Genomic DNA, 27,158 nt, shown 5'->3' with positions numbered 1-27,158 from the left:
AATGATGCTTACGCTGAGATAAAACGTCCTGCGGGTTCACTCCAAAACTTTATTGCCATGAAACCACCATGTTAGCTGGAATAGGATGCGTACGCTGTCCAAACCGCAGTCTGATGCTAGTCATATTCATATTCGCTGCTATCTGCCGTGCGCCGTGCGCTGTCTTTCTTATAACGAGGCCACTGCACCCCCCCCCCCCCCTCACCCCCCACCCCTCCCCTTCACATCTATTATCTCTCCTCCGTAGACCATAATGATAAAAAAGAATCACAGTAAAACACTGTGACATTTCAAATCTCTGCATTGAGCTGGTTGTCAAGGAGATGTCTCAGTGAGATGTGTCGGGCAGAAGAGGAACTGCTCTTTTAAAAGAGCGTTTATCCAGCTGCTGGAGGTGTAATGTGGCTGCCATTAGGACTCTGCAGGCAAACACCCGGTCTCAGAAAAACACAGTTCTCCAACGCGGGGTCGAACACTCTGAAGCGCCACAAGTCCTGGGACCTATGGTCAAAATCCATTCCAGTATTCTGCAGTCATTGTTACAAAGAGCGGCCTAATAGCGGCCGAGCAGCATTCACGTATTGACAGCTCGCACCCAGACGTGCGCATTTTTAAGGGAAAATGTTATCACATAACCTTTTTCTCCTTCGCTGAGCTGCTTTGGATGGTTCCGTTTTCCGCTGGGAGCTGTTGGACTCCGCAGCCCCGCGTTTATCGAGAACCAGTGATGAAACTGGTGGAAAGTGCCAAAACCTATTGCGGATGAAAGACGCACGCTGCCGCGCTGCGTTTCGGATGAGGCGAGACAGGCGTGAACGTCAGAGCGACTGGAGCAGCTGTCAGAAACGGTTGTTTGCGGCCCCGAGTGTGCTGCGCTGTGGGGAAATAATAAAGTGCATCATTAGAACCCCTGTCATTCACGAGTTGTTTATAGCCGTCAGCGGCTCGCGGTGGAGCCGATGCGTCGCTCCATAGCGCGCAGGTCAGCGTCACTGCGAGGCTAATTTAGCGGGGAAAGGCAGATAATGTGAGAGGATGCATATGTTGAATACGGGCAAAACCTAAACGAGCTTAAAGGAAAAGTCACATTTATGCTGTTTAACGTTCTGCTTTTATTCTGTAAAAGATGCGAAAAGGTAATAAAATACAACTTCCGGGCTGTATCCTAACTTAGTTTATTGTGTTTTATTTGGATGATTTTGTCGACATATTGCACTAAAATGAAAATCCCCAACTTTGGCCATATTGGCGCTTTATAATGAGTCAGCATTCCGGCACTGGACCACAGTGCGGCCATATGGCGACACCTGAATGAGTCTGAGCAGCGATCCAGACGACCTCCCGACGAGACGAGAGCGAGCCCGTGCGCGTTTGAGCCCGTGGCCGCTCCGTGCCACACCCCCTTCTCCTCGGTGCGGTGGTATGATCCAGGGATGCTGTTATAGCGGCACCGAGCCTCACCAGCAACAGCGTCGCCCGCCAGGCTGCTCCAGTTCAACTGCAGCTCAACGCACCGCGCCGGGCTCCCCGTCACACAAGCACAGCGGAGCGGGCTCGCCTTCAGCCGACGCACGCGGATCCGTCCCCTGTCCGCGCGACTCGTCCACTCGGCCGTCCTCTATCGGTATTTTGAGAGGCGGGTATCATCAGCATCAGCACCGCCGCCTCGAAACCAGACCAGCAGGCACGGGAGCGAGGTGCCTCGTTCACATTTTTAGCAGGAGCGCCGCATCCCATTTCTACTGGGGGGGAATAGCACAGTCTTCAGCATTTGCAGGGGTTTTAAAGCATGGAATCGGACTAAAGGAATGGCTCTACGTCGGAAAGGTAAGCGACACGTTCAGTTCTGGCCTGTAATGGGCTCATTGATGAGGAGGAGGAGGGGGGGGGGGGTCGGCTACAGTGGTGCTTGGCTAAACCGGGATTTAGGTGCTGAGACAACGTGAGTTCACAGGAAGCGGGGTTTTATCAGCTGTTCAGATGTGCTGCGCTGTGCATCGGGCCATGTGTGACGAGGTGCGTGTGTCTGCGGGAGCGACGGACGCGGACGGAGCATCGCAGAGACCGAGAGAGTGCGTGCGCCTGTGCGCGTTGGCGGTGCGGTGATTTCGCCGAAACCGTTGCGCCGCTCTCGAAGTGCGGGGATGGAGACTTTGTGCACGCGGGCCCGTGTGCGTGACAGCCAGTCTAATTGATGACAGGTCAGGTGCGGTGCGGGGCGGCAGACTGCCTGCTTCACGAGTGCAAATGTCGTATTCGTTTCGGTTCAGCGGTGTTTGCAGTCCTGAGTTGTTTTGCTCCACTTCGGGCTCATCCACTCCATCTCCATCAGCACTAAGGTAGCCTAATGATGCCGAGAGGGCCGCCGGAGATCCAGGGGGTACAGATCCCTGTGACGTGCGCCTTCTGTCTTCCAGTACCAAAAAAAAAAGAAAAAAGCTGGGCCCAGACTAGACATTTCTACCACTTCAGCTCCAACAGACACATCTCAGCACCGTGACCCACTGCGTTCTGCTGATCCGTGTGCACTCGCCAACATGTCACACGCCAACTTCCTCTCCTCCTTGGATGATGCTGCAGCCGGTGGAGCCTATACTTAACTTAAAGGACTGACCTGCATGCATTTGCCTTCGCTGGTTATTTAAAACGTGTGTGTGTGTGTGTGTGTGTGTGTGTGGGGGGGGTGTTAAAGAATGAACAGCAGCAAATGCATTGGGATAAATCATAATTACGGTGAAGCACAAATTGCAGGATGGATATGCTCGGATAGACTGGAATTAGACCCCATCTCATTCCTTCTCCTTCACAGCAGATTATAAATAATTGCTCTGAGCAGACCACTGCAGGCATATTTCCTATAAATAATTAATAAATAAGCAAAACAAATAAATAATTGTCCCTATTCTTTATTAATGGGATCCCAAAACTATCAAATATTCCTCTCCGTGTTTTTCTCTAATTGCCTCTGGCTTGATTAGTGCACAGCACCTTCTCCTGGAAATGGAATCAGAAACTATCATTTCGCCACTGTGTCCGACACATGGCTTTAATGCACTGCTCCTCCCGATGCCGCGCGCATTGCTGAGAGGACTGTATTGACGTTCGGATTGTTTCACCATCAGGCGTACCTGCTTCCCAGCGTGTTATTTCGGGCTCTAAATGCAGCCTACAGACTGTTCTGTCAGTGCGGCGTTGTGTGTCACTGCCCGGGTTGACAGTTGCCACATTGATGCGGGCACCGCGCGTCGCGTCCTCCTCTCGGCTCCCACGTTACGGATGGCGATGGTAAAAAATGAGGCGGTCTGTCTCGGGCGGTTTGTGATTAATCGAGAGCGTCTGTGAATGGAGGTTAGACACACACACACACACACACACACACACACACACACACGCACACGCACACACACACACACACGCACACGCGCACGCGCACACGCACACGCACACACACACGCACACGCACACGCACACGCACACGCACACACACACACGCATACATTCACAGGCAGAGGATGCAGGTGAATCAGAGGCCCGATGATTGTAATTGTGTTTATTTCTCCCACTGTACTGCGCTGAGGGCTGCTCACACTGTTCTGTTTGGAAGCTAATTGTCCACATGCGAATGATTTTGGGGCCCTTCAGGGCTGCTGCGCTCGGAGGTGGCGGGGAACAGTGATTAAGTGCATATTTTAAATGGCACACCCATGACGGCAATCGCTTCACAATTAGAAGACGGGCCTTTGAATGGAAATGTCACCAATTATATGCTGAGCACATGCCAGTGATAAGGCCCCGGTGCCCCCCCCCCCCCTTTGCTGTCAATCAAGGAACGCGTCACCAATCCGTCAGTGAGATATTCGGGCTTGTGCGTCGCAGCTCGTGCCAGTGGGCTCAGGCTTCCTCCTCCTCAGCATCAGCAGCAGCCGCTCGTGGTCAGCGGTTGTCGCTGTGCTAATTATCTCTTCCAGTTTTTTTTTTCTCCAGCCTTGTTATTGTTAAGTGGGTTGTGCATATGGTGTTTTGGAGATTTCAAAGAAGCCGCTCAGCTCCTTGGCTTGGAGTCCCATCTTTATTTCAGCGCAACATCCTGACAATTTAGGCCCCGGAGTGCCGGTTGTTATATTGCTGGCGCTTTGCCTCGGCTGTCGGCGCGTCCCATTGTCCTGAATCAAGAAAGCACTAACAAACCCCAACAAAAATCTCCGCTGGTGTCTAATAATTTGTGTTTTTCTGAGATTTGACTGATATTGCTTGGCCTTTGGATAGTGCAGCGCTGTGCAGGACAGCAGGGGAGTTCTTTTTGTTATCCAGCCCTGCATTATTTATGAATTTTCATTCCAGGAATGCAGCAGCCTCTGGCACCGTAATGCTCCTTTCTCCCGTGGAATCTCTCGCACACTTACCTTCTGTCCGACAAGTTCCCTGCCAAACTAAGTTTCCCTAATAAAACTGGGATCATGAATTAGTGAGGCGACGATGTAAAATGCATCAGAGGTTGTTTAGCGGTGCTGCGGAGTTTAAGCTCGCAGCTTTGAGGCCCCGTGGGAAATGAGACCTCCCCCCTCTCCCTCCCCTTGTCCATGTCCGTCCCATGTTATGAGTGTAATCGTTGGCTGAGCATAAACCCCAGCTGATCATTTCAAAAGGTAATCAAGCTATACTGCCACGCACACATGCAGACGCTTGATGTAACCACATTACAACTTCAAATATTTACCTTCTCTCGGCTCCATCCTCAAGAGGAATTGTTTAACAAATCCTGCCGTGCTAATTGGGGCTTCCCCCCATTCATTCGTCTCCGTTCGGCCCTTTGCAGAAAGGGAAACTGCCCATAGTGCCGTTAAACTGGAGGAAAACACAAAAGCTATACACTTTTGCAACCCCACAAAAATCAACCCCACAAAAATCTCACGTGGCCGCGTTTACTTACAGAAATTCGCTTCCTGCAATGCAACATGTCTGCTGATAAGAAGCAGTAAACACCCAAAGCTTTAGTCCAGCATATGGTCATTATTTTTACAAATTGGTTGCAAATTATGAAACAAAAATGAACTCTTTAACAGACTGTGCAGCCTTTAGACACATATGTGTTGCATAATTAATCGAATTTCTTTCTAAAATTAGGAACTACATTTAATAATGATTCTGAAATGATTTCTCACACTATTCACAGTTTGGTGACGGCGTTTGATGTCTTTTATCTACTTTCTCCCACATGCAAAATGTCCAAGTGCAACCGTGTGTATTTTGGAGAAAGGGATAGAAAATAGTTCCAATACCAAACTCACCTTGAGTAACCACTGCTGCAAACACACACACGCACACGCACATACAATATACGCCCGGGGCGTTTTTCTTTAAAGCATTTGGCCATGTCTCAACTGGCACCTGGAGCCCTCCATTCTCTCTTGTCTTCTTCCATTGGCTTATGGGCAGGAGTCAGGAACCGTACACAGTTGAAATGAGACGAAGGGTGTTATTCGAGATTTGTATTGTGAAAATGCAATCACGGCCCTTCCTTCACACTCCCCCACCTTCCAGCTCGCTCCCTCCCCACCTTTTCAAATTCTACTCAGGAGACAGAAGGATCAGAGCCATGAGAGGCTTACTGGTCAAGCCCACTCCACTTCTCTTTAAAATATGAGATTAATTTTGTCGAGAGGAGTGTGTGTGTGTGTGTGTGTGTGTGTGTGTGTGTGTGTGTGTGTGTGTGTGTGTGTGTGTGTGTGTGTGTGTGTGTGTGTGTGTGTGGAGAGGTTTGCTGATGGAACACACCTAGCTTGAGGGCTAAGACAGAAGAGCTGACAGAACCTTGGTGCTGCAGTACAGCACATTTATCAAAGGCATCAAATTTGTTTTATTCATTTGCACATACAGTATAGCAACAATATGTACTACTGACATAATTTTATTTCATTATTCTAAATAATTTGCTCAGATTTTTTAAATAATTCATGTGTGAATCTCCAATTCCAATCGTCTACAGTAGTGCTTTAGTTTCAAGAGTTTACACTTTCCATTTAAGGTATTTGAAAGGTTTGATTTCAATTTATAAATATGTGAAAGTTGATGGTGTAAACAACTTAAACAGCCAAAAAAAAATCAAAAAATTATAACTTGATTCATCTGAGTTCTTTCTCCTATGATTTGTGTACTGTATGTGTGACTCACAAACAAGACTAGGGAGTGCTGCTCACACATACTCTCACTCTCTCTCTCTCTCTCTCACACACACACACACACACACACACACACACACACACACACACACACACACACACACACACACACACACACACACACACACACACACACATCTATGGGGACACATTTCCAACTGTAAAATTTTTATTAATCAAGTCACTGGACAACTTTAGAACAAGAAAAATCAATTTTTGTTTCTTCCCCAATTTATTGCCACATAAATTGCCCTTCACTTCAAAACTGCACGACTTGGCACCAGCGTCCAAATAATTACGTTAAAATCTATTACGTTTGCTTTGATTTTGTCCTGCTTGTGTTGACACCAAGGACGCGGCGGGGTTGCCGGGCAGCTCTCGCCGGCAAGACGCGCGGTAGCGTTTCATCTTTAGTTAAATCAATACGGGGGGAAATTATGTGGGAAGGACCGAGGGAAACGTATCAGGCATTCAGGGAACAAACACACGATCCACCTGAAGACACCTGATCCACAGATGCGTCAGTAGCTACTGTAACAAACCATTTAAAGGGAGCTGACCACACACCTGCTGCACGTCACCGCCCGGCGAAACCCCCGGAACACGCGCGCGTTCGTTGCTAAGGGCCGTGATTAATATCTTAATATGAATAAGTCACATCTGCAGCTTTGTTGCGGGCCTGCGAGGTGATTTACTCAGCAACATAAAGCACTGTGATGCTTTACTGTACATCTCTGCTCTTAACGAGTTCATCTGTTTCCTGCTGACTGGTAAATAGCCTCATGTGTATCATCAGTAATATTCATAGCTCTACTTTCTAGATGATCATGAATTATTAACACATAGAAAAGATGAATAGGTCCAAAACGGTGCTTGATGCATCTCTGCTGGAAGCCCTGTTTTTATACAATACAGTACAGCACAATCGCGTTGCGGTTTCCCCTCCGCGTGTTGCTTTTGTTGTTTAAGGTTCACTTTCAGAATGAGTCTTGATCCACCATGAACTCCGGGACGTATTTCAAGTATGTGTATCATCTCCCAAATTGACTTCTAACAGCAGAGACACGTATTGTCTGCTGATCGCAAGCCAAAATGTCAAGCCAAACAGCACAAAGAGAAGTGATTCGAGCGAAGAAACATCCAATATCTAGTCCAAGAAAATCGAGGCAGGAGCGCGCAGCCATTTCCAAGCAAAGCAGACCTAATACGTGTTGTCTCCAGATACAACAATCCAGAAATCCTCCATTTTTCAGCGTGATCCTCCCTCTTTGTGCCTAGGAAGAATGAATTGTTTGGAAAATTCCCGTTTTTGTCTTCTTTAAAGTGCTAAGAAGATGCAGTGATTCGTCTGACAAGCCGCGAAACGAGGAATGCAAATTGTTAAGGGACGCGCCCGATGCAGTTTTGCCAGGCAAATCTCTAGAAAGAAGAGGCTGCGATGGAAAATAAGACGCGGGATAAATGGAAATCAAAGCGTACAGTAGCTCATATCGAAGAGAAAAGTGCTCTCCGCCATCTCCTAACTGCAAATACATTTTACAGTATGTGCTATTTATTTCAAACCTAAACAGTTTATCCTGGAAATGCTTTGCTCTCCGCACTCATGTACATCTCACACATGCAGCAGGAAAGAACATTTGGTTGCTAAAATGCTTGGCATTTCATAGGGGTGGTATATTTATGTGTGTTTATACACCAGGCTGATGGAATGCATCCGTTCCCACATATCTCTGTCTCATCAGCCCACAAAAGATCATCACCTGGACCTCCGTTTAGTCCTGAGTGAGTCTTTCCTCTTTTTGTCAGCAAGCCTTTTTTTTCTGCTGAATGCTGTCTGTGACCTTCACCTGCTAGGGGCCAGACGAATGGGAGCGAAGGGTGAGGGTTGAGAACGGATCCGGGGAGCGGAGGGGGGGGGCTGTGAGAAGCTCGCGCCAGAAATCCTCCCCTTCTTTCAACACTCACCGCAGGTTTTCCAGACGACGAGCATCACATTAGGACGGTGTAGATGGAAGATTAGCCCACTAAGCATTCAGAAATCAATCTGCAATGCTGCTCAACAGCTACCAGCGGATCTTTGCACCCCCCCCCCCCCTTCTTCAGGGCTAATGCTCTTTCATTCATTTCTCTGTAATCAACAACTTCATAAAGGCAACGTGCAGGAAATACTGTCGAAAGCGCTAATCACCAAAATCCAATTTTGGCAATCAATGCCACTGATTTATCAATTAATTCCGTGTCTGTAATGCGGCCACTTTGCCTGGCGTCGAGTGTTGGAGGTTTTAGCGGTCAAATGCATTATCGAAAGAGGCTTTTTACCAAGCAGTGGCTGATGCCGAGAGCTTAGGAGGTTGTCAGTCTTGATGCAAAGCTTTATTTGCAAAGCAAGTTAGTGGGAATAGCCTTTTAGTCCTGCTACGAAGGACAGTGACATGTATTTATCCTGCGAAGGAGGAGGAATATCAAATGTGTTGAATAAGGCTTTGCCTTGTCAGGAGTATTGATGAAATGGTTTTTGGGTGGTGCCTCCTGCTCCTGGGAGTTCAGCCGCTGTATTTGTGGTCAACGGTCCGTGTGCCCCTGAACGCACGTGCAGGGTCTGTGCGCCGTTGCATATTCGCGCCCTTGTTGTGTCTTTTATTTCCTGCTAAGCCTTCTTGGGACTCAGCAGTGGGCTCTAGATCAGAGAGAAGGAGTAGAAGTGGATTTCATGAAGAGAAACCAGTAGTCGGGAAAGAAGCAGTGAGAAAGAAAAAAAAACAAGACGTACCTTAGTCGGGATCTGAAAGAAAGGAGAAAAGTTTTAAGTGCAGTCGGGATATAAAAACGGCCTTTGAAAAGTTAAAGCTTAACTGCTCCCTCGCTCTAGGCCACATTCACAGGGCATGAATAGTGTAGGACCTTATGGATTTCTCCACGGTGCTCAGGCATGCAAAGCCGATGTGGGATTTGACCCATGTCCACTATAAATAGTCAAATGGTCCAGGACGGCTTCCCGGCTCCTGACAGCTCCTGTCAAGGCCTGATCTCGCTCACAACTGGACACACAAAACACCCCTTTTCCCTCCTGCTCCTCGGCCTCGGCTCTCCCTTCCTGACACGAGTGGGTGCGATCTCAAACCGGCCGGCTCCGCGGCGTCGCCTATACGGCTCGCTTTGTACGTGCGCGCCTTAACCTTGGGACCAACCGTGTGAGGAAATAATGAAGGCAGCCGGTGAAGAAAGCGACGGCGCGGAGGGAACAGAGAGCGAGGTTCCTGCTTTGAAAAGGCCGGCGAAGGCGCCGCCGATGCTCTGCGGCGCGTGGGCGTTCGAGTGCATTGTTTGTCCGTTAGCGTGAACGGTGTGAGTGCATGCGGGCACAAGGGCGCCGAGCGCGTGTCCGACCCGCCATTGATCGCGCTGCATCGTCGGATCATATCGGCGATGGCAGGTTACGCGAGGAGGTCCTGACCCGCGTGTGTCGGTGTTGTGTGTGGGTGACCGCACCACAGGACGTGTGCTGCCGGTAAACTCGGCATTAGCGGCGAGAGATTTCAGGCTTGGTCAGCTATGAAAGCACAACTACGTGACGAGAGTGCTGCTGCCGCCCACAGATAGCCGGGCCCTCATCCGCTAATTAAAACCCTCTATCACTCCATGTCTCACTTGGCAATCTCTCCATCCTTCAGCTCCACCCATTCCGCTGTGAAATCTCTCCATCTCTCATTATCTATCCATCACTCTCTCTATCCCGGGTCTCCATTCGTCTCCCCCTCCTCCTCCCTTTGTTGTGTTTGGGGTGGTTTAGGAGAAGGGGGTCCACTGGGCCTCTCTGCGAGGTGTCCCTGTCATATGCCTGAGGAGCCGTGTTGGCGCTAACGAATGGAGCAGATAGATTCTTAAACCCTAGCTCCCACAACACACCTTTCTCCACGCGTGCTCGCACACACACACACACACACACACACACACACACACACACACACACACACACACACACACACACACAAACACACACACACACACACACACACACACACACACGCTTTCACTCCAGGAGAAGCACCTCACTCTGACAGCTCTCTGTTTACTCCCGTAGGACCCGTAGCCTGGATCTGCATTTGCAGCTACAGACTGCGCCTCCACTCCTTCTGATGATTAAGCCATCACAACCTCAGACAGAATGAAAAACCCGCGAAACAACGCCATGGCTCCGCTTCGGCGCGGCCGCGCTGACGAGCTCACGCTCCGGCACAAACGTGTTCCTCAAGGTTCCTCATCGTCATTCCCGCGCCTTTGCGAGACGTGTTTAGTGAGCGGGATTAGCTTGTCGCTGAGCAAACAAGCTGCTTGGAAATGTGTAAAGGCCAGAGCTAACAAAGAAAGTAGCTCCCTACTCGGTGGGGGTCTCCAGGCTGTTATGAAAATAAGACCTTCTCTGCATGGAGGGAGAATTATACTGTATCAATAATCTGAGGAGCTAATATTGTTGGATGGCACTCTGCTGTCCCCATCCTCATTGTTTACTTACCGATGTGAAACTCAATTTCTCTGCATCTGCCTGGCCCCAATCCTCTCTCCGCCTCTGTTTTTTTTCCCATTTCGCATCCTCTCCCTTCCTGTTTGTCATGATTGCAGCGCATTCATTTAAGATAGGAGCGCATAAATCGGTTTTGACTTGTCCTCGCGGTCCTCGATCTCCGCCGTGCCGTTTGCGTTGTTGTTGTCATGCGGGACGCCGCCCATCTGGAGATGGCTCGGGGTGGAAATCCTGTTTAAAAGCAGCTCTGTATGCGAGCCTCTATCATTTCTCTAAGCAGATTTGCCAAAACAGCCCCCTGCTCTATGGCAGCACTGTTCGAGTAAATGAATGGATGGGAGGGGATCAAGTGGGTGAAGGGTCCCATTAGATATTATTGCGACTGTGTAGTCGTGGATTATCACTCCAGTGTGTGTGTGTGTGGGGGGGGGGGTGTTTGCAAAAGAACGGGAGTGATAAGGGATAGAAAGAAAAACAGAGTTTACAGTGGGTGAGGAGGAGAGACGGGGAAGGAGGGGAGTTCACAGTGTAATGTGATGCATATGTTTCCTCAGCGCTGTCACTTAGTATTAATTTTAAACCAAGTGGAAGAGTTCATCACACGCTGATGAATTATAGATTAGGATGGAATTCCAAAGAAAATCGCTCAATAACACACGCGTGCATCGTCGCGGCGCGCGGTGGCTCATTCGTCTCTGCGGCAAACAAACTCACAATATCAACCACCGCTTTTGTTGCTGCGTTGTTGTTGCCGCTTTGTCTGTCTGTTAAATACTCATAAAAGTGCCGAGCCGTTTCAGATACATTAAACCACCAGGTCCATGAATTTTAGATGCACTTGTTTGGCGTCACGTGGTCATGATTAAGATCTGTTGTTAGCCGTTGACAGCGCAGTGCGTTAAGCACTTAGTTAGCTTCCCTAAGGGATCTGACGGTCCACTGTGTAGTCTTGTGCTCGACATGCACATAAAATAATGATGAGAGATGATACAATACTTGTAGTGAAGACATTGAAAATTTACCGGAGCGTGCGCAAATAGTCCATGATCCAAATACCTTTCCAGCAGTGCCCTTGTTTGTTTTTCGAACCCATGGCGCCGCTGCCCCGCACCGAGAAGGTTGCTCTCCGGCAACGCTGGCGTTGTGCTCAGGTGGCACATGCTGGCTTGTCCTACAGAACGCCTTGTTTGAAGTGAGCTTGGCTCTAGGAAACAACCTCCAGGTTTTGACATCAAACCCAAGAATCAAACCCCCTAATGGGCGCCCCGCTGTGAGCTAGAATTAGCAGGAATATCCCCCGCTAGCAGGCTTACTTCTCTAAATGCAGGAGCCTCGGAGGACGACATGGAGGGCGGAAGGCGCGGAGGAGCAGTGAGGAGAGGGAGCCGAGGCTGGCGAGCGAGGAGAGGGATGCTGGGGAGGAAACTAGGCATTATATCACCTCTCTGCACGTCGATAGACAAGCGGGACGGCGTGTACGAAGCCAAGCGCTCGCCGCCCGGTCGCTGTTGGTGCGCACACATGAAGCGAGGGGGGGGGGGGACAAGATGGGGCTCCCATGTGCGATCGCATGCTTTCATTCTTGCGTGTAAGTGTGTGGCAGACATGAAACGGGACAAAGAGCCTATGTAGAGACAGACGGCAGCCAGTGCCTGCAGCAAGCTCAGAGCTCACGGGGTAACGTATACGCGCTCCTCACCGCACCAGAGAGAAGGTGACACCAGTCAATCCCGTTCTGACAGGGCAGCTGAGATAATAGCAGGCTTTGATTCCCCGCAATAAGTCCTGCCAGTCAAAATGAAAGGGACCGTGATTGCGGGGGAAGCCGCGGGAGCGTGCTCGCGCGCTCGCAGCGGGCTGCCTCATCCGGCCGTAATTGGATGCACAGCGTGTCTCTTAAAGGAGCTGTTGTGCGTCGTGTCGTCGTGAAGCGAAAACAGCGGACGTGCGCGGAAGCGTGGGGCTTTTGTAGCTCCTCCGCGCTATCGTAGCGTCCGCAAAGTCGAGGTTAGCGCGCGCGTGTGTGTGTGTTTGGGGGGACTGCTTCCCATCAGGGGTCAGCCGGCGGTCCGCATGCGTGCATGCAAAGCGGCCACGGACGCGGCCAACGACGAGGGTGAGTGCGAGGCCAGAGGAAGGACTCTTTCAGGTGGAATAAAAGCATTACAGCACTGGTGGAAAGGTCAGCTGTAAACTTGTATCAGACTAGTGGTGATCACCCTGTGCTGCAGATCTCTGAGGTATTGAGCAGGCACGCTCTAATGGCTTTGATATATGGACTACAGGACTCCCTGAAGAGGTCAATACCATAGCACTTTGTCTCTATGAGCAATGACCCTCTCAAGCTCCATTTAGAAGCTTTATATCTGCAGGAAATAGGCTGGAAAGGCCTCGGGCAGGGCACAGTGAAAGAGAACTAATATGAATGAAGTATTTTCTAATCACTTCTTCTGTGCTGTAATCATAGTCCCGATCAATCATTAGCGGGTGACGGCATAAGCATATTGCCTCGGACGTTATCAGAAGCAGATTGTGATGTGGCTGAGAGAAGAAGACGAGGATCTGAGCTGACTGGAGCTGAAAGGCTTGATTTATCATTACTCCATTAGGGAGGGCAACGACACTGTAAAGATGGTGTCTCGTACAGATTCACGATTACTTTGGAATCTCGTGAGTCACAGTGTTTAATGAGAGTGACAGACGTGAGGCACAGCTGCAAGGTTGTTGATGCTTGTCTGCGATGGGGAGATAAAGCGTCCGGTGGCTGGAGGAAGGAAGACGAAAGCGCATCTGACAGACGTAAGGGACGCGCTTGAGTTTTCCTTCAAATGCGTGGGGACGTAATGGCCGCCACCGCAGTCCCAGCTGAGTTTATTGATTTGGAAGTAACCTTTGGTGTGAAATATGAAAGAAGCCAAATAGTGTTTATGAATGGCTGCTGTAATTGGAACGAGCAGATGTTGCAATATTGTTCCTCTATGCTCGATAACAGACTCCTTGTGCTATTTTTCCTCCTCCGCTCTGTGTGTTGAATCCCTTCATTTTCCTCCCATGGCCTATCCTTCTCCCTCCCCGGCTGTCCTCACCCGTTCTCCCCCCTTGCCTTCCCAGACTCTGTGCTCTGTGCCGTGGCCGTGCTGACTGACTAAGCGGAGCCCTTCGAGCCATGGAGGAGATGGACAGCAAACCTTACCAGCCGTTGTCTAAGGGCCACCATGAAATGGAGATGTCCTACACCAGCTCGTCCGACGAGAGCGAGGACGGACGCGCCCACCACCGCTCCTACACCTCGCGGGAAACCCTGCCCGACTACACGCACGAGCTGCGCCTCACCCTGGGATCGCACCGGGAGCGGCAGAGCAACTACAGCCAAACCAAGCCAGGTACAGTGCGGTGCCGCGCTCGGGGGGATTTGCCCAGTAAACACGGGTCGCTCAGCTGCACGGCTGAGGATTCGATGGCAAATAAATACCAGCTTTGAAAGGCAGACACACGCGTGCGCAGACACGCACACAGGAGCATACGCACACACGGAGGACTTTAAAAGGGCCTATGTGAATTACCTATTACAGCCCACAATGAGCCAGAAGGACAGTCAGAGGCAGGCAATTACCTCTTCTCCATGGAGGTGATATTTCTCTCCCACAGCTAAACTAGGTCAACCCCAAACCTTTGTGGCCTCACCTGGGGTGGAACACCAGCCTTCATTACACACTCACAGATACAGACACATGTACAGACGCTCACTGACACGTACACGCCGAAAAAGTCCTCCCTGCCGGTGGCGGGGGGGGGGGGGGGGGGGGGGGGGGGGGGGGGGGGGGAGTGGGCCAGCACGCGCGGTGATGGATGGCCTTTATGCAGGTCGTGTGCGTCGCTAAGAGAGGAGCCGCACTTCATCAGGAGGAGGCGGGTGAGCGGGGTCCGTCGTGATCAATAGACACCCGGCCCGCCGCAACTCCGCATCACTTAGCCGCGATGCTAACAAGCGACATTAGCCAGTCACGGCGGCCGCGGGGATTCTCGCTAATGCCCCCCCGCTATGGATTTTGTCCTATCGCGTCGGCCGCCGCGCACGACGCTATCGATGGCTATTCGTTAGCGTAGCGTCGACGATAACGTCGTCGTGTCGTCGAGGAGCTCGTGCCGTCCTCGGCGGCCGCCCAGCTTCTCTGCTGCCGCGGCGAACAGCAACTCCCGCCTCCAGTGTCATATGGCGAGGTGTAAAAGACCCCCCAAAGCAGCCTTTGAAATGTCAATGGCAGCCGGTTCTGCGAAGCACATCTGTTCATCTTTTGGCAAGAGAGTTATATATAGTATACCCTACCTAAGTAACCAACTGTTAAGGGGGGACGTAGCCTCCAGTGACGTTTTTAATGGATTACAGTGTTCCTGACAAGGATCAGCCAACTCATTTTTCCTCCTATTCCCCACCCATGTTCTTCATACCTCCCCTCATCTTTTAAACTGCGGCTTGTTGCTCTCCCCTCCCTACTTTCTTCGCCTCTCCTCACCTAGCTGTTTATTTTCCCTAATATCACAGATTCCTCTCTGTCCATTTAATCCCACCTTTTTTTTTACCTTCCTCCGCTCTACGTTTCCCCTCAGATAGATAAATTTGCCGCCGCATCCATAGCTGGTGTGCCTTTTAATTAACTCGAACGACTTAAATTGCACTTTTTAACATTTTGTTTACAAAGGCGGAAAAAAGTTACAGTATAGGCGTTTGAATTATTCAAGAGAAGCCGCGTGGACTTACTTGAGTATATGTAAAAATCTATTTAATCATTGACGTACATCTGTCAAGTGTGTTTACCTCACTCACATATGTTTCAATTCAAGTGTATTAAAGACTGAACTCGACTGATGGTGAAGGTTTTAGCCACAACCCAGGAAAAAACAATATTCAAAACCATCCCTTAATATTAATGTGGCACATTCGTTCACACATTTGTAGATGTTGTGCTTCAGTTTTGTACATTCACTTTTCAGTTCTTTCAATGCAGTCTATGTGACACACTTCCTGGATCCCTGTAAGTCCGGGGTCTTTGCACGCTTGGTAATTGAGCCACCACAAGTGGTAATTACACCCTTGGGTAAACAGAATTTAGACGTGTTTACATCCACGGCTGCATTACAGTGAAATTATGACCCAGCCTGTTTTGACAGACATTCTGATTTCTTCACCGATGATCACTTGAAAGCAAGTGTTAAAACATGAAAATAGAACGGATGAGTCAGGCCAACTGTAACCGCAGGAAATGAGATGCTGCTCAAAGACGCGATTTTCTCCCCGAATCACCTGTTAAGGTCTCGAAGCAAAATGAAAACGCCGGATGACGTGTTTTTGCGGTTTACAGTCGAGCCGTGTTCGTCGCGACGGGGAAATAGCCTATTTGCTCCCGAACTGCCCTCTTGCAGCCAATTTGAGCTAAACAGAAGCGTGCAGCAGTGACCAATCTTGCGCCGGTTTAATTCCGGCAGAACAGTGGGTGAGCCGCGGTTGGTCTTGACCCCATCACACAGGCACAGCAGGACACACTGCTGGTCAATGGAGTGGTCAACAGGACTGAGGCTTTTATTGAAACACTGCGGTTTGTGTTCAGACAATCTGACCTAACACACGTATTAACTGTACTAAGTGAGAGGGAGAAGAAGTCTTTCTTGTCTTTCCTGTACCTTAAGCAGAGTCTGGTACAGGAGCTGTATAGATTCCTATTGATGCCTCTGTGTCTTTAAAACTACATCAGTTCCTTCACTTCCACTTATACATTCTAAACACCAAACTCAGGTGGTGAGGAAGAAAATTTACTCAACTGCCTCTGCAGGAGGAAAAAAAAGGTAGCGCTCAATTGAATTGAATTGAATTGAAGTGTAACCAGAGGACTAACACAGTATATCTGATGTTCTCAGATAACGGGTTGGTGCTTGGGATTGGAGGGCGTTCTAATACCTGAAAGCATATGAGGCTCAATTTTTCCCTCAGTCTGAGTCAATATTAATAAGGTTTGATCTTTATCTGATCTCTTCACCCCACCAAGGAGAATATAGATGAGATCAGCGCTGTGTTTGAGCAGCAGTTCAATACATCTCAAGCTCAATAACACACATCAGGCAGCCTGGACAGGATATAGCTTCACTGCAAATGGTTAAGAAAAATCACAGGTGACGTTTTGGTTTGGACGTCTGCCGTAATACTTTTAATAAGCTCAAATAACAGGGTGTCTCATGGCTTCGTTGGGGATGTGTTGGGCTTGTAAATGCCTTGTTCAACCAGAACCTAGCAAATAGGAACACACAGCAGCGTTGATGCGTTGTTGTTGTTGTTATCTTCCCCTCTGGCCGTAGATCTAGACTTCTGTAACGCCGGGCAGATGAGGAGCCCAGACTACCACATCCACCAACAGCAGCAGCAGCAGCAGCAGCAGCATCAGGAGGAGGACGAGGAGGCGCTGTGCTCCGGACCGGCCGCCCACGTCCACGGCCGTGGCTACTCGCTGGGCGTGGGCTCCGACGTGGACACGGAGCCGGAGGTGGACCCGTCGCCGGCTCACGGCCTGCAGCACATGTGGATGCGCGGCCTCAAGTCCGAGCAGAGCTCCTGCCTGACGAGCCGCGCCAACTCCGCGCTCTCCCTCACCGACACCGAGCACGACAGGAAGTCGGAGCCCGACAACGGTGAGCGAGACGACCTCTGGTTCTGCTCCACATGGGGGATTCTCCATCACTGTGAGAAATGCCCACGGGAGAATTTTTGCCTAGCAGATAATGTAGTGCACCTTTGATGGTTCAATTTTGTGCACGGTCTGTCAGACTAGTTGTGTATTTTTCTCCTTTACGGCATTTTCCTTTTGCATTGGTGCAGTTTCCTATTATAAAGAGGAGAAATTTATTGCCAATGAATGGGAAGGAAAAAAAGCATAAAACATAACTCTTTCAAGGTTTAAGTTACAGCCTTGGGCAATTACATGATTGAAACTCAGTTTTTGAACTAACGCTAATGCTTAGGTTCCTCTCTCTTTGAAGGCTCTTTGATGTGACTAAATACAGAAATGTGCTATTGGTTATTTAGTCTCTGAAGTGAGCTCATATTGGAGGTGAACCTCGGGTTGGCTGAGGATGGAGCTTAAGGAAAGTGCGATGATGAACATCCACGGCATATGGCTTGGAAATGATTGAGTATCCTTCCACTGTTGAGGCAGGTTTTGATATAAGGCTCGGAGGAAAAAGGAATTGTAGGGGTTGGGTGTCTACAGCACCTGACTGGCTGCCTGAGGCCAGCTAACAACCGCCTCTGTGGGAAGACTTTAGCCTGGGAGGAAGGAGAAGTTGAGAGGCGGGGGTGAAGATATGGGGCCAACTAGAGAAGAGTCTGGGATGGTGCCAGCTATCTGTCTTGCACTGCTGGGCTTGGCTGGGCTCCCTGCAGATGGAGAGTTAGTTAGAGGTGCACACAAACAAAGACAGAGCTCTCCAACCCGTCCCCAAGGGCACTGTCTGTTTATGTGCCGCAAAAAAAGGTGGAACGCATTCAGCGGCTGAGAAAGGGACGGGTGAACGCAAAATAGAGGAACTGGAAAAAGGAGAGAATTGGGGGGGGGAATAAGAGACAGGGAGAGCGAAAATGCTAATGAGAGAATAGAAATGGTAATGTAATGGTATAATTAGAATGAGAATAAAAGGGAATGAGTGGCTGAGGTTAAAACAGGTGAAGGAGAAGCTGGTTTTGAGTGAGTGTGAGACAAAGATGGTGGGAAAAGGAGGAGACGTGGACAGGGGAGGAGAGGGATAATGCAAAGGAGGGTTCAGGATGTGCCTGTTTATGTTTGGGAGTAGACCCAGGGGTGCTGTTTAATGACAGCCGGATTGGACACGGAGTCAGGCTTGCGCAAAAAAAAAACAGGGCACAGCGGAAGAGGGGAGGCGGCGAGGGAGCGCATTTACACGCTAATCAATTTGCGACGGTCGCGTGCACACGGACCGAAGTTATTACCATTTGAGATGAGGGAGGTCGTCTTCAGCCAGGGTCAGAATGAAAAGAGTGTGTGTGGGGGGGGGGTGCAGGTGGGCACGCAACAGAGGAGGAGGAGGATGGATGAAGTTGCAGAAGTGAGAGAAGGGGATTTGAATGTTCAAAGCGTTTAGCTTTACTGCTACAGTGCACCAGGAAAGCTGCTTTATGTCTGGATTTCATATGTCACATATGTCCTCTAGCTCTCGCAACCCTCACTCTCACTCCGCTCCCTCTGCCTCCATGTTTGTTTGTGTTCTCTCTTTTTTCCCTGCACTCATATCCTTTACTTGGCAACGCCGCCCCCCCTTCGCCGGCACCCCATTAATTCTCATCCTCCTTCCTGTCCGTCTCCCTCTGACACGTGGCCAGGTGTGTCCATGCGTGGCATCCTCTAATAGGAAATGCATTATGGATGTCACATTTCTCTCCATCAGCACAACAAAGTCCCGCACGCCCCCCTGTTCCCGGCGATAATGAAAGTTAGAGCCACTCGCGGAAAGAGATGTTGGCGTAAAAAAGGCCGGGAATCAAAACGCTAACATCCCTGCCAAAATGAAAGTGCATTTTAAGTCGGCCCGACCTTGCACTCCCTTTGTCTTCAGAGCTCGCCCCCTCCCAAACCTATTAATAATGTCAGCTTCAAACTGGCAGGAATTCTTTTGTTCCTGGTTTGATTGAAGCTGACAAGTCAATTTAGCGAGTGTGTACGTATGTGTGGGAAAATAGAAACCGAGGGAACGATGGAGTGAGAAAGGGAGGAGTATAAAGAGATCCGTCTCGTGAGCGAAGCCACATTTGTGCAGACGTCCGTCCGCCTGCGCCGGCTTTCATGTGCGTGTACGTGCGGCGGCGGCGGCGGGGGCGCGCGTCCGACGGTGATACCTCCCCGGAGGAAGGCTGCAGGCACCAGTCAGACCTGCTGACAAACTTAGCAAAACATCAACGCCGCAAATTGTCGTCAGGGCCCGGACGGAACGGGGAAGATTGGCAGTAAAAAGACAAAGTAGCGGTTCAGCTAGAGTTTACTGCTGACTCACACACACACACACACACACACACACACACACACACACACACACACACACACACACACCCGCTGTGGAATGCACACCTATGCAAACGCGCTGCTCCGAACCAGGGCTGCGCTTGTGCAGCGAGGGATAAACAAAGGGTTGAGGGGACGTGAGGTTTGATTCGGACGCGACCTTGTGGATGCGTTATTGCAGAGGGAGATGCGCTGTGGGCCGAGAAGCAATATCTTATGGATGCTTTCGCCCTCTGACCTCACACGGGAGGTTTGCGCAGGCCCTACATCCACCCCAACGACAAACAAACCAGCAAACACAAACGATCACGCTTAAATCAAATACACATTTGACGGGCGAGAGCTGCAGCAATGCCGCTTTCAAATGAAAACTTTTACATTTCGCAGCAACAGTTAAACGATTTGTCACCAGTCACCGGACCTGACTAAAAAGCTGTTCAAATCAATGGCACAATCATTAGCTTATTAACATAAACAAAAGGGGGGTTAGGGAACCTCACACGTGCCGCGAATGTTAAACCGAAACAAATAATCAGACATAAGATTCGCAGTGAATTTATATAACGGGCCCGTTCGCCTTTAAAGATAATTTCCACTTGCGCGAACACTTTTTTGAACGAGGCCGCTGAACGAGTCCTATTCAGCGTATAAATTTTTCATATTGCTGCTCTTTCTTTCTGTTTGTATGGACTATGTAAATGTTAAGAGAGGGAGCGAGATGAGAAGAGGAGCCGGAGCGCATAGATTCGGTGTCAATCTTCTGAATTACTGCAGTGTGGAATGATAAAAAAAACTATATTAGCTGAATTATCTGGGTTACAACACTGTCCTATAATGAGATGCTAATTAATTGACCACTTTTTCATTAGTTTAATCAGTTGCAGATTTACTCCAGCCTATTGTCTGTCTTCTTTAGCTTTATCTTTCCCCCTCTGCTTTCGCGATTGACACGTTGGCGCGCCTCCTGGTCGTACATCGCCGCACTTCTCCTACGTCCTCCATCCCGAGCGGAAAGGCTTCCGAGGCACCTGCAAACAGACTCTATCGCTCGTTACGGCAGATAACTTTCCGCGCTAAAATGCAAATATCTGTGTAATTACCACGGGCTGAGCAAGCACTCGGCTCTGATTGGCCGCGGGACGTCCATTACTTTTTAAAAACTTGACAACTCCCTCGTAACTGTCTGATCACAGCGCTAAATTAATACACTAGAAAGGTCTGAGTGTCCAATTTCCTCCGTACACTGCAGATAATGGCTGGAAGAAAATGGATTTTCAAATTGCCTCAAACATTTAGAGAGGTAGCAATCAAGCCGGGTGAAAATAGTAGCGGGGGCTCGTGAAAAACAAGCTCCAGAAAGGATCCGTTCCCTCGTCAGCTCACATCTGTTGACCTGACACTGTTTTACTGCTGCGCCGATACCACGGTGACAGGAGCATAAAGCAGCGTCCGACGGGTGGAAACAAATCAAAATGTAGGTTCGCATTCGGCTTTTATTTGGTATCATCTTTATTCTCTATTTAAAATACTGATAGAAGATGAATATTCCAAAGCAGGATGTGGCAAAATGAATATTAAGGCTGGCGTGATCTAACACTCAATGGAGACAAAGTCAATTTCACCACGAATGCAAGGCCTTGTTAATAATTTTCATCAGACATGAATTTATTTACACTTGACAGCTTTTTCCTCTTGAATTTAATTTCTAAAGCTAAGTGTGTTCACGTCTTTGTTTGTGCGCGTGTAAAATAGGCATGTTGTAAATGTGGAGTTGTCCAGGGCGGATGGGAAAATTGCCAAACAAATACTTGGTTCCCAAATCTTCAAAATTGTTTATTTTATTATTTTCTAATGTAGAGGGCTTGAAATTGAAAATACTTGGACTGGTAAAGACTTCACTGAAGGCTCTTCACCGTATTGTTTAGTCCCTGTGTGTGTGTGTGTGTGTGTGTGTGTGTGTGTGTGTGTGTGTGTGTGTGTGTGTGTGTGTGTGTGTGTGTGTGTGTGTGTGTGTGTGTGTGTGTGTGTGTGTGTGTGTGTAGTTATAAATGTGTCGGCCATGACTGTGCCAAAAAAAGTGTAGATCCTCGGGATAGACTAAAATGTTTCTGCTGACTACAATTCCATATTTGTTCTGTCAGAAATTTAATATCTTCGGCAGTGAAAGTAATAAATTGTTCAATCAAAAATATAGTGTACGAAAAAAATTCAATAAGGGAAATTAATGTTTTCTATTCTGAATTGGAGTGTTTTTGTACAGAGTGGATGCCTGCTAGGTTTAAATTCACCAACGCTAAATGAGCCATATTACCTCCAAATAGATTGCTGCCATTAGTCAAATAAAGTCATTACATGCGTTTTTACAGTGGAGCTGTTGTCCTTGCCTTGAAATAAGACAAGCATGAATGTTACCTTACACATAAAGCCAACATGTCGGCTGTGAACTAGGCTGTTCAAGGGCTCCGGGGACCTTGCAAAGTCACAGAAAGCCCTCGTATCCTTCATAAACACAGCCCATTAATTCTTTTTTTCTTCCTTCTTGTAATGATGTGCAAAAGTTTCTGCGGTCAAGTTTGGTCGAGCCGCGTCGGAGTAAGTGCTGAGCGCCTCGAGACCAAAAGGGCGGGAGAGCGGAGCGCCGAACTGACCTCGCGGTTTAATGAGCGAGTGCGCGGAGCGGACGGAGGGACGGGCGCGACGGCAGGTGAAGACGTGACACCGGACGCTGGGCACACGCTCCTCAGGCCTGCTCTGATGAAGCGCCTGATACCTTTTGTAGTTCGCCTCTTTGTTGAAAGGCCGTTTCAATAAACTGATGGAACCTGGTGAAATAGCAACAGGTGTTACACGGAATTACATTTCAGATGGGAATCAGATTTTTCAGGATCGCGCCGCTTTGTGATGCAATTCTGACACGTATCAGGCAATTTGGACTTTTAATTAGACAGTGAGGGAATTGCGAATGTTTCATGTAATCCACCAGTATCCGTCAGTGTCAGATAAGAGCATTTAAGCAACGTGAATAAGCGTGTTGTATATGTTTCGCTTCTTTCTCATGTCGGACGGCCCAAATCTCCTCTTGGCAGCTCGGCGGCCCGCGATAACACAACGCGATCGACAATGTTCCCTCAGAGATCCGCACGTGTGCCAAAACAACCACACGCACCAACACAGCCGCCGCATCCTCGTGTCTCCTGGAAGCTCGGAGGCGGCCAGAGGCCTAAGTGGTAACACCAGGCAAACAGTCGCATACTCTAACTCCCCTCCTGCCTTCCCCAGGGCCCAAGGGGTTTTGCGGGAATGGATTTGTCTATTAGCTCGTAAAGAACATTGCTCAGTGCCATATCGATCATCTGAGCTGTAACGTTTAGGGTCTTTAAGTTGTAGAGTTGATCTAGTGGTACACCGGCTCCCCTGGCTATTTTACCGGAGTGAGAGATGATCAACTTAACCCTGGTGCTGTGCTTGGCCAGAGGAAACGCTATAAACACGTCCGCTGGAGCCAGAAACCGTTTTTATTGAACCGCCCATTCAGCCGTCCAGCAGAGGCTGAAGAGCTCCCATGAATCCACCAGGTGCCTTATTATAGCAACAGTGCAGTCGTGTGGTTCCCTCTCCTTTAATAGCCGTCTCATCACATAGTTAGCCATGCAGGGTTGTGTTCCTGACAAGCTGTCAGAGTGGTGGACCCCACCCTGTTGTCCTAATGATGGACCTTTATAGCTCACTGATCCAAAGGAACACCTACTGGACTGTACTGCTGGTTAATGGGGGGTTAGGGATGAGCGTCCATGTGTGTGTTTAAGGGAAGGAGAGAGCTGCACAGAGACGAATCGTTTTCCCTCTCTCGCTCTCTCTCTCTGTGGATGCTTACACCCCTTCTTCATTCTCATCTCGCTGCCATGGCAACAGTCATCAAATCAGAACATCAGCCATACAAAGCTTTCATCTCACGCTGTCCACTGGCTGCCTACAGGCTGTCTGTATACATAAACCGCGTGATGGGAACATCACAGATCCCAGCCGCCACTTGCCATTTTAATAAGCGGCCACACAGCCGTCACCTACGCGGCAGAGGAGGTGAGGGCCGAACGCATTTTGTTTTAATAAATAGCCAAATAACCGCGCTCCGGACTATTTCGGGCTCGCTGCATTGTTGGCGTGTTAAAATGAGCAGAGAGCGCGGTGAGTGGCACATGAATGAGCTCGCGGCGGAAAGGAACAAGAGCCCTGAGAGTGTGCCGAGAGATTAGTGGGAATCAGAGTGTTGTACGCTGGGGGGGAGGGGGGGGAGGACTCGGGGGGGCCCGCGCTGAGATGCCCACACATGCTACCGCTGTTGTTTGTGTTGTGAGGGGTCAGAGGTGGGAGAAAAAGCAGCCACAACACAGCTGGATAGAAAAAAAGGAGAGAGGAGGAAATGAAATATTTTCAAAATAGAAATATGTGGCTTCTTTTTGTTAGTTTGTTTTGTTTACCTGAAGTGTCCCTGAGCGGGGCCCTGGCTTTTCTGAATGGCCAGCTAGGAAGTCTAATTGAACAATGATGGAGAAAGGAGAAGAGAAGTAAGCAAATCAAGACCTTTATGTCCTGCACAATAACATCCTCCGTGTGCGTGAATGGGACCCGTCGCTTCTGCTGCGCACGGAAAAAAAAAAGAACACCCTCATCTGAATAACAAACCTACAGGTTCATTGTTAATCTTATAATCAGGATTGTCATCTGAGCCTGCGTGGGGGATTTGAATGCATTTGCCAGGAGGACGCCGCCGACGGTAATGACAGCGGCGCGGTCTCCCCGGCAGGAGCGATCGCTGCCATTTTAGTTTAACTGCTCGCGGTAATGGCCGTTCCTCCGCCGTGATGCTGCCAGGGACGCTTCTGCTGCCGCGGCGCCACCGTTAGAGGCTGCCATCGCAGCGCCGGTGCCAGTAGTAGAGGCTGTCGTCACATGGCACGGTGCCCTGAGCCTGTCAGACCTCCGGGGCGCGTGCACCACCTGTCATTATCGGCTCTCCGGCCTGGCAGCCGCGGACGGCTAATGGTCCACTGGGTCTCACCCAACAATCTGCTGACCAGTAGGAGCGCTGCTGGTCGTGCGTGGACATACAGTAACGACGCCACTCCGTTTACGGTAGAGTCCGTCCACATGTTATCAACCCAGTCCTGCCTGAGCCAAAGCATGGGAGGAAAAAATGAAAAACACAAACCCAAAACAGTGATGTATGAGCCTATTTCACTCATTCACCGCACCCTGGGATGGACTTCTTCTGCTCGCTGGAGAATTGTCTGTATGATTTATAGGATTGGATAAATCAGAGCCTTTGTCACCGACAGCTTTTAATTGAAAAAAGCCACAATAGGACTTTGGAAAAGCCATTAATTGTTACAGTAATTAAAGTAAACATGAAATGATGAGAGTTTTAATTGGTTTCTCTTGATGAGAGCAGGGATCTGGGGTGACCAGCGTGTGTATATGTAAATAACTGAGAACTCCTCCGGGCCCTGGCTTTAGTGGCTCTGCCTTCGACCCCCCGCCCTCGTACGTTTCTGTTTATTTCCCTGTGTTTCTGTCACTGTCTGCTTCCCCCTCCTCCCGCCTGTGCACGCGTGCACGCGTGCACGCGGCGGCGGTGCAGACTCACGCTCCGCGGCCCCAGCCAGGCTGTCAGCAATACAAATGGGGTGCTTTTGTCAAGTGACATTGATTTGATGTATGCACATGCTAAATGCTAAACCGGCGCTCCCCGAAGAGATACATTTGTTAAGATGAGACATGACAGATTGGCACAAGACATCACCTTCATATTTAAAATACGGAATTACCCCAAGGCCACTCGCTTCCAAGCGGACTGCCGCTTATTTTTAGCCTTTTGTGTATCTGCGTGCCCACCGGTGCCCATCACAGCACGTTTGATTGACCACTTCCTCCCTGTGCTTAAGATTCATTGATATGCAGCAGGGCTGTGGCAGGAACTGCAACGTCTATATAAGGAAAGAAAAAAAATCACAAATAGATCAAATAGACTTTTTTCCTTTTTTTGTGTGTCCTCTGAACAGCTGGCACCTGTTCCAGAGTGGAGGACGTTAATAGCGCACTGGCTCACTTTGCGAGATAGATCGCCCTAACATCAGATAGATAATCATGCTGTTAAATAAATAGCTTCTTAAAATGCTTCAGAATGTTGCTAAATGGAAGTGCATTTTATGGGCAGCCTGGGAAACGAGAGTGGTGGCGTCATGGGGAAGGGTGGAGGGTGGTGGCGGTGTGTGTGTGTGTGTGTGTGTGTGTGTGCGTGCGTGCGTGCGTGCGTGCGCGTGTGTGTGGGCGTGGGTGAGGCGAGTAGACAATTGGATCGCTGCTCGGTCACCCGGTCACCCTGCTGCAGGACAAAAGCTTCTCATGGCCAGTGCAAGGTTCTTGCCAATGTTTCGCAGAACTGAATGCGCTGTCCAAACAGATGCTCAATGCCATTTCCAGATAGAGTGTGTGAGTGTAGGCGAGCGGGATCAGTGTGTGTGTGTGTGTGTGTGTGTGTGTGTGTGTGTGTGTGTGTGTGTGTGTGTGTGTGTGTGTGTGTGTGTGCGTGTGCGGTTACGCACACTTTATTTGTGTGGACCTAAGTGTTTCCAATTGCACTTTGTATTCATGTATGAGCGCATTTTGCTCCAAACAGATGTTTATTCCTATGTGTGTACCAGCAGAATTAGATCAACACCAGCCGGTGCGGCAAGTCGGGCCAAGGTGGAGGCATCCGGTGCACGCTGTGGCCAACAGCACAGACACAGGCCCGGAACAGAATAGTAAGACGTACAACAAAAGAGCAAATTCAAGCAAATCCTTACACTAAAGATTGCTAGAATGTTTCTTTTTCTCTCTTTGTACGCGTTGGCTGATAGCATAATTGCAAACAGAGGTTTAGCTCAACATGAATCATGACTGCGAGGAGCAGCGTAATAAAGCCGGCGATCATTAAGACGAGGAAGGCAGGAAATAAAAGGAGATAATCAAATTGAAGTACAGTAAACGAGGAGGTGCTGGACGTGGTCGTACCATGAGTGGCTGGATTTTACTCGGCCTGTGTTTATGTAGTGTAACCTTTGTATAAGCATTGCTTTGATCGTGCGCTTGTTGAAATATTGCCAGACTCTTGCTCGAGTCCCAGAAGGTAAAACCTTCTACCTTGTACTGTACAGTATCTCCTGCTGCTACGTCAAGTCTTCCTCTCCTACATCAACCATAATAGTTTGTGACAACAGCACTGGCAGATTTATGATTGAATACATATATACAGTATGGCACATTATGAAAGGTGTTTTATTTTGAAAGTTAGAAGTGGAAAAGTTTTAGCATTAACAACATTAATTGTTGTGATACCACCACTTCGTGAGTTCTCCA

The 27,158-nt window shown here is 49.2% G+C and overlaps 1 protein-coding gene across 1 annotated transcript in view; it reads left to right on the top strand.

Moving 5' to 3' along the window:
- Positions 1 to 1,478: 1,478 nt before the first annotated feature.
- Positions 1,479 to 27,158, top strand: part of tenm1 (teneurin transmembrane protein 1) — a 139,705-nt gene continuing 114,025 nt past the window's right edge. Inside the window, exons 1-3 of the mRNA XM_029165291.3 lie at positions 1,479 to 1,827; positions 13,813 to 14,084; positions 17,050 to 17,379. Of these exons, the coding sequence (XP_029021124.1) occupies positions 13,868 to 14,084; positions 17,050 to 17,379 (547 nt within the window). The 5' untranslated portion in view covers positions 1,479 to 1,827; positions 13,813 to 13,867. The remainder of the gene's footprint in view (positions 1,828 to 13,812; positions 14,085 to 17,049; positions 17,380 to 27,158) is intronic.

Source organism: Betta splendens, chromosome 10, assembly GCF_900634795.4.
Source record: "Betta splendens chromosome 10, fBetSpl5.4, whole genome shotgun sequence".
In the NCBI taxonomy this organism is placed as follows: domain Eukaryota; kingdom Metazoa; phylum Chordata; class Actinopteri; order Anabantiformes; family Osphronemidae; genus Betta; species Betta splendens.
The sequence above is the reverse complement of the archived record's forward strand: the minus strand, read 5'-3'. Positions and strand labels throughout refer to the sequence as shown.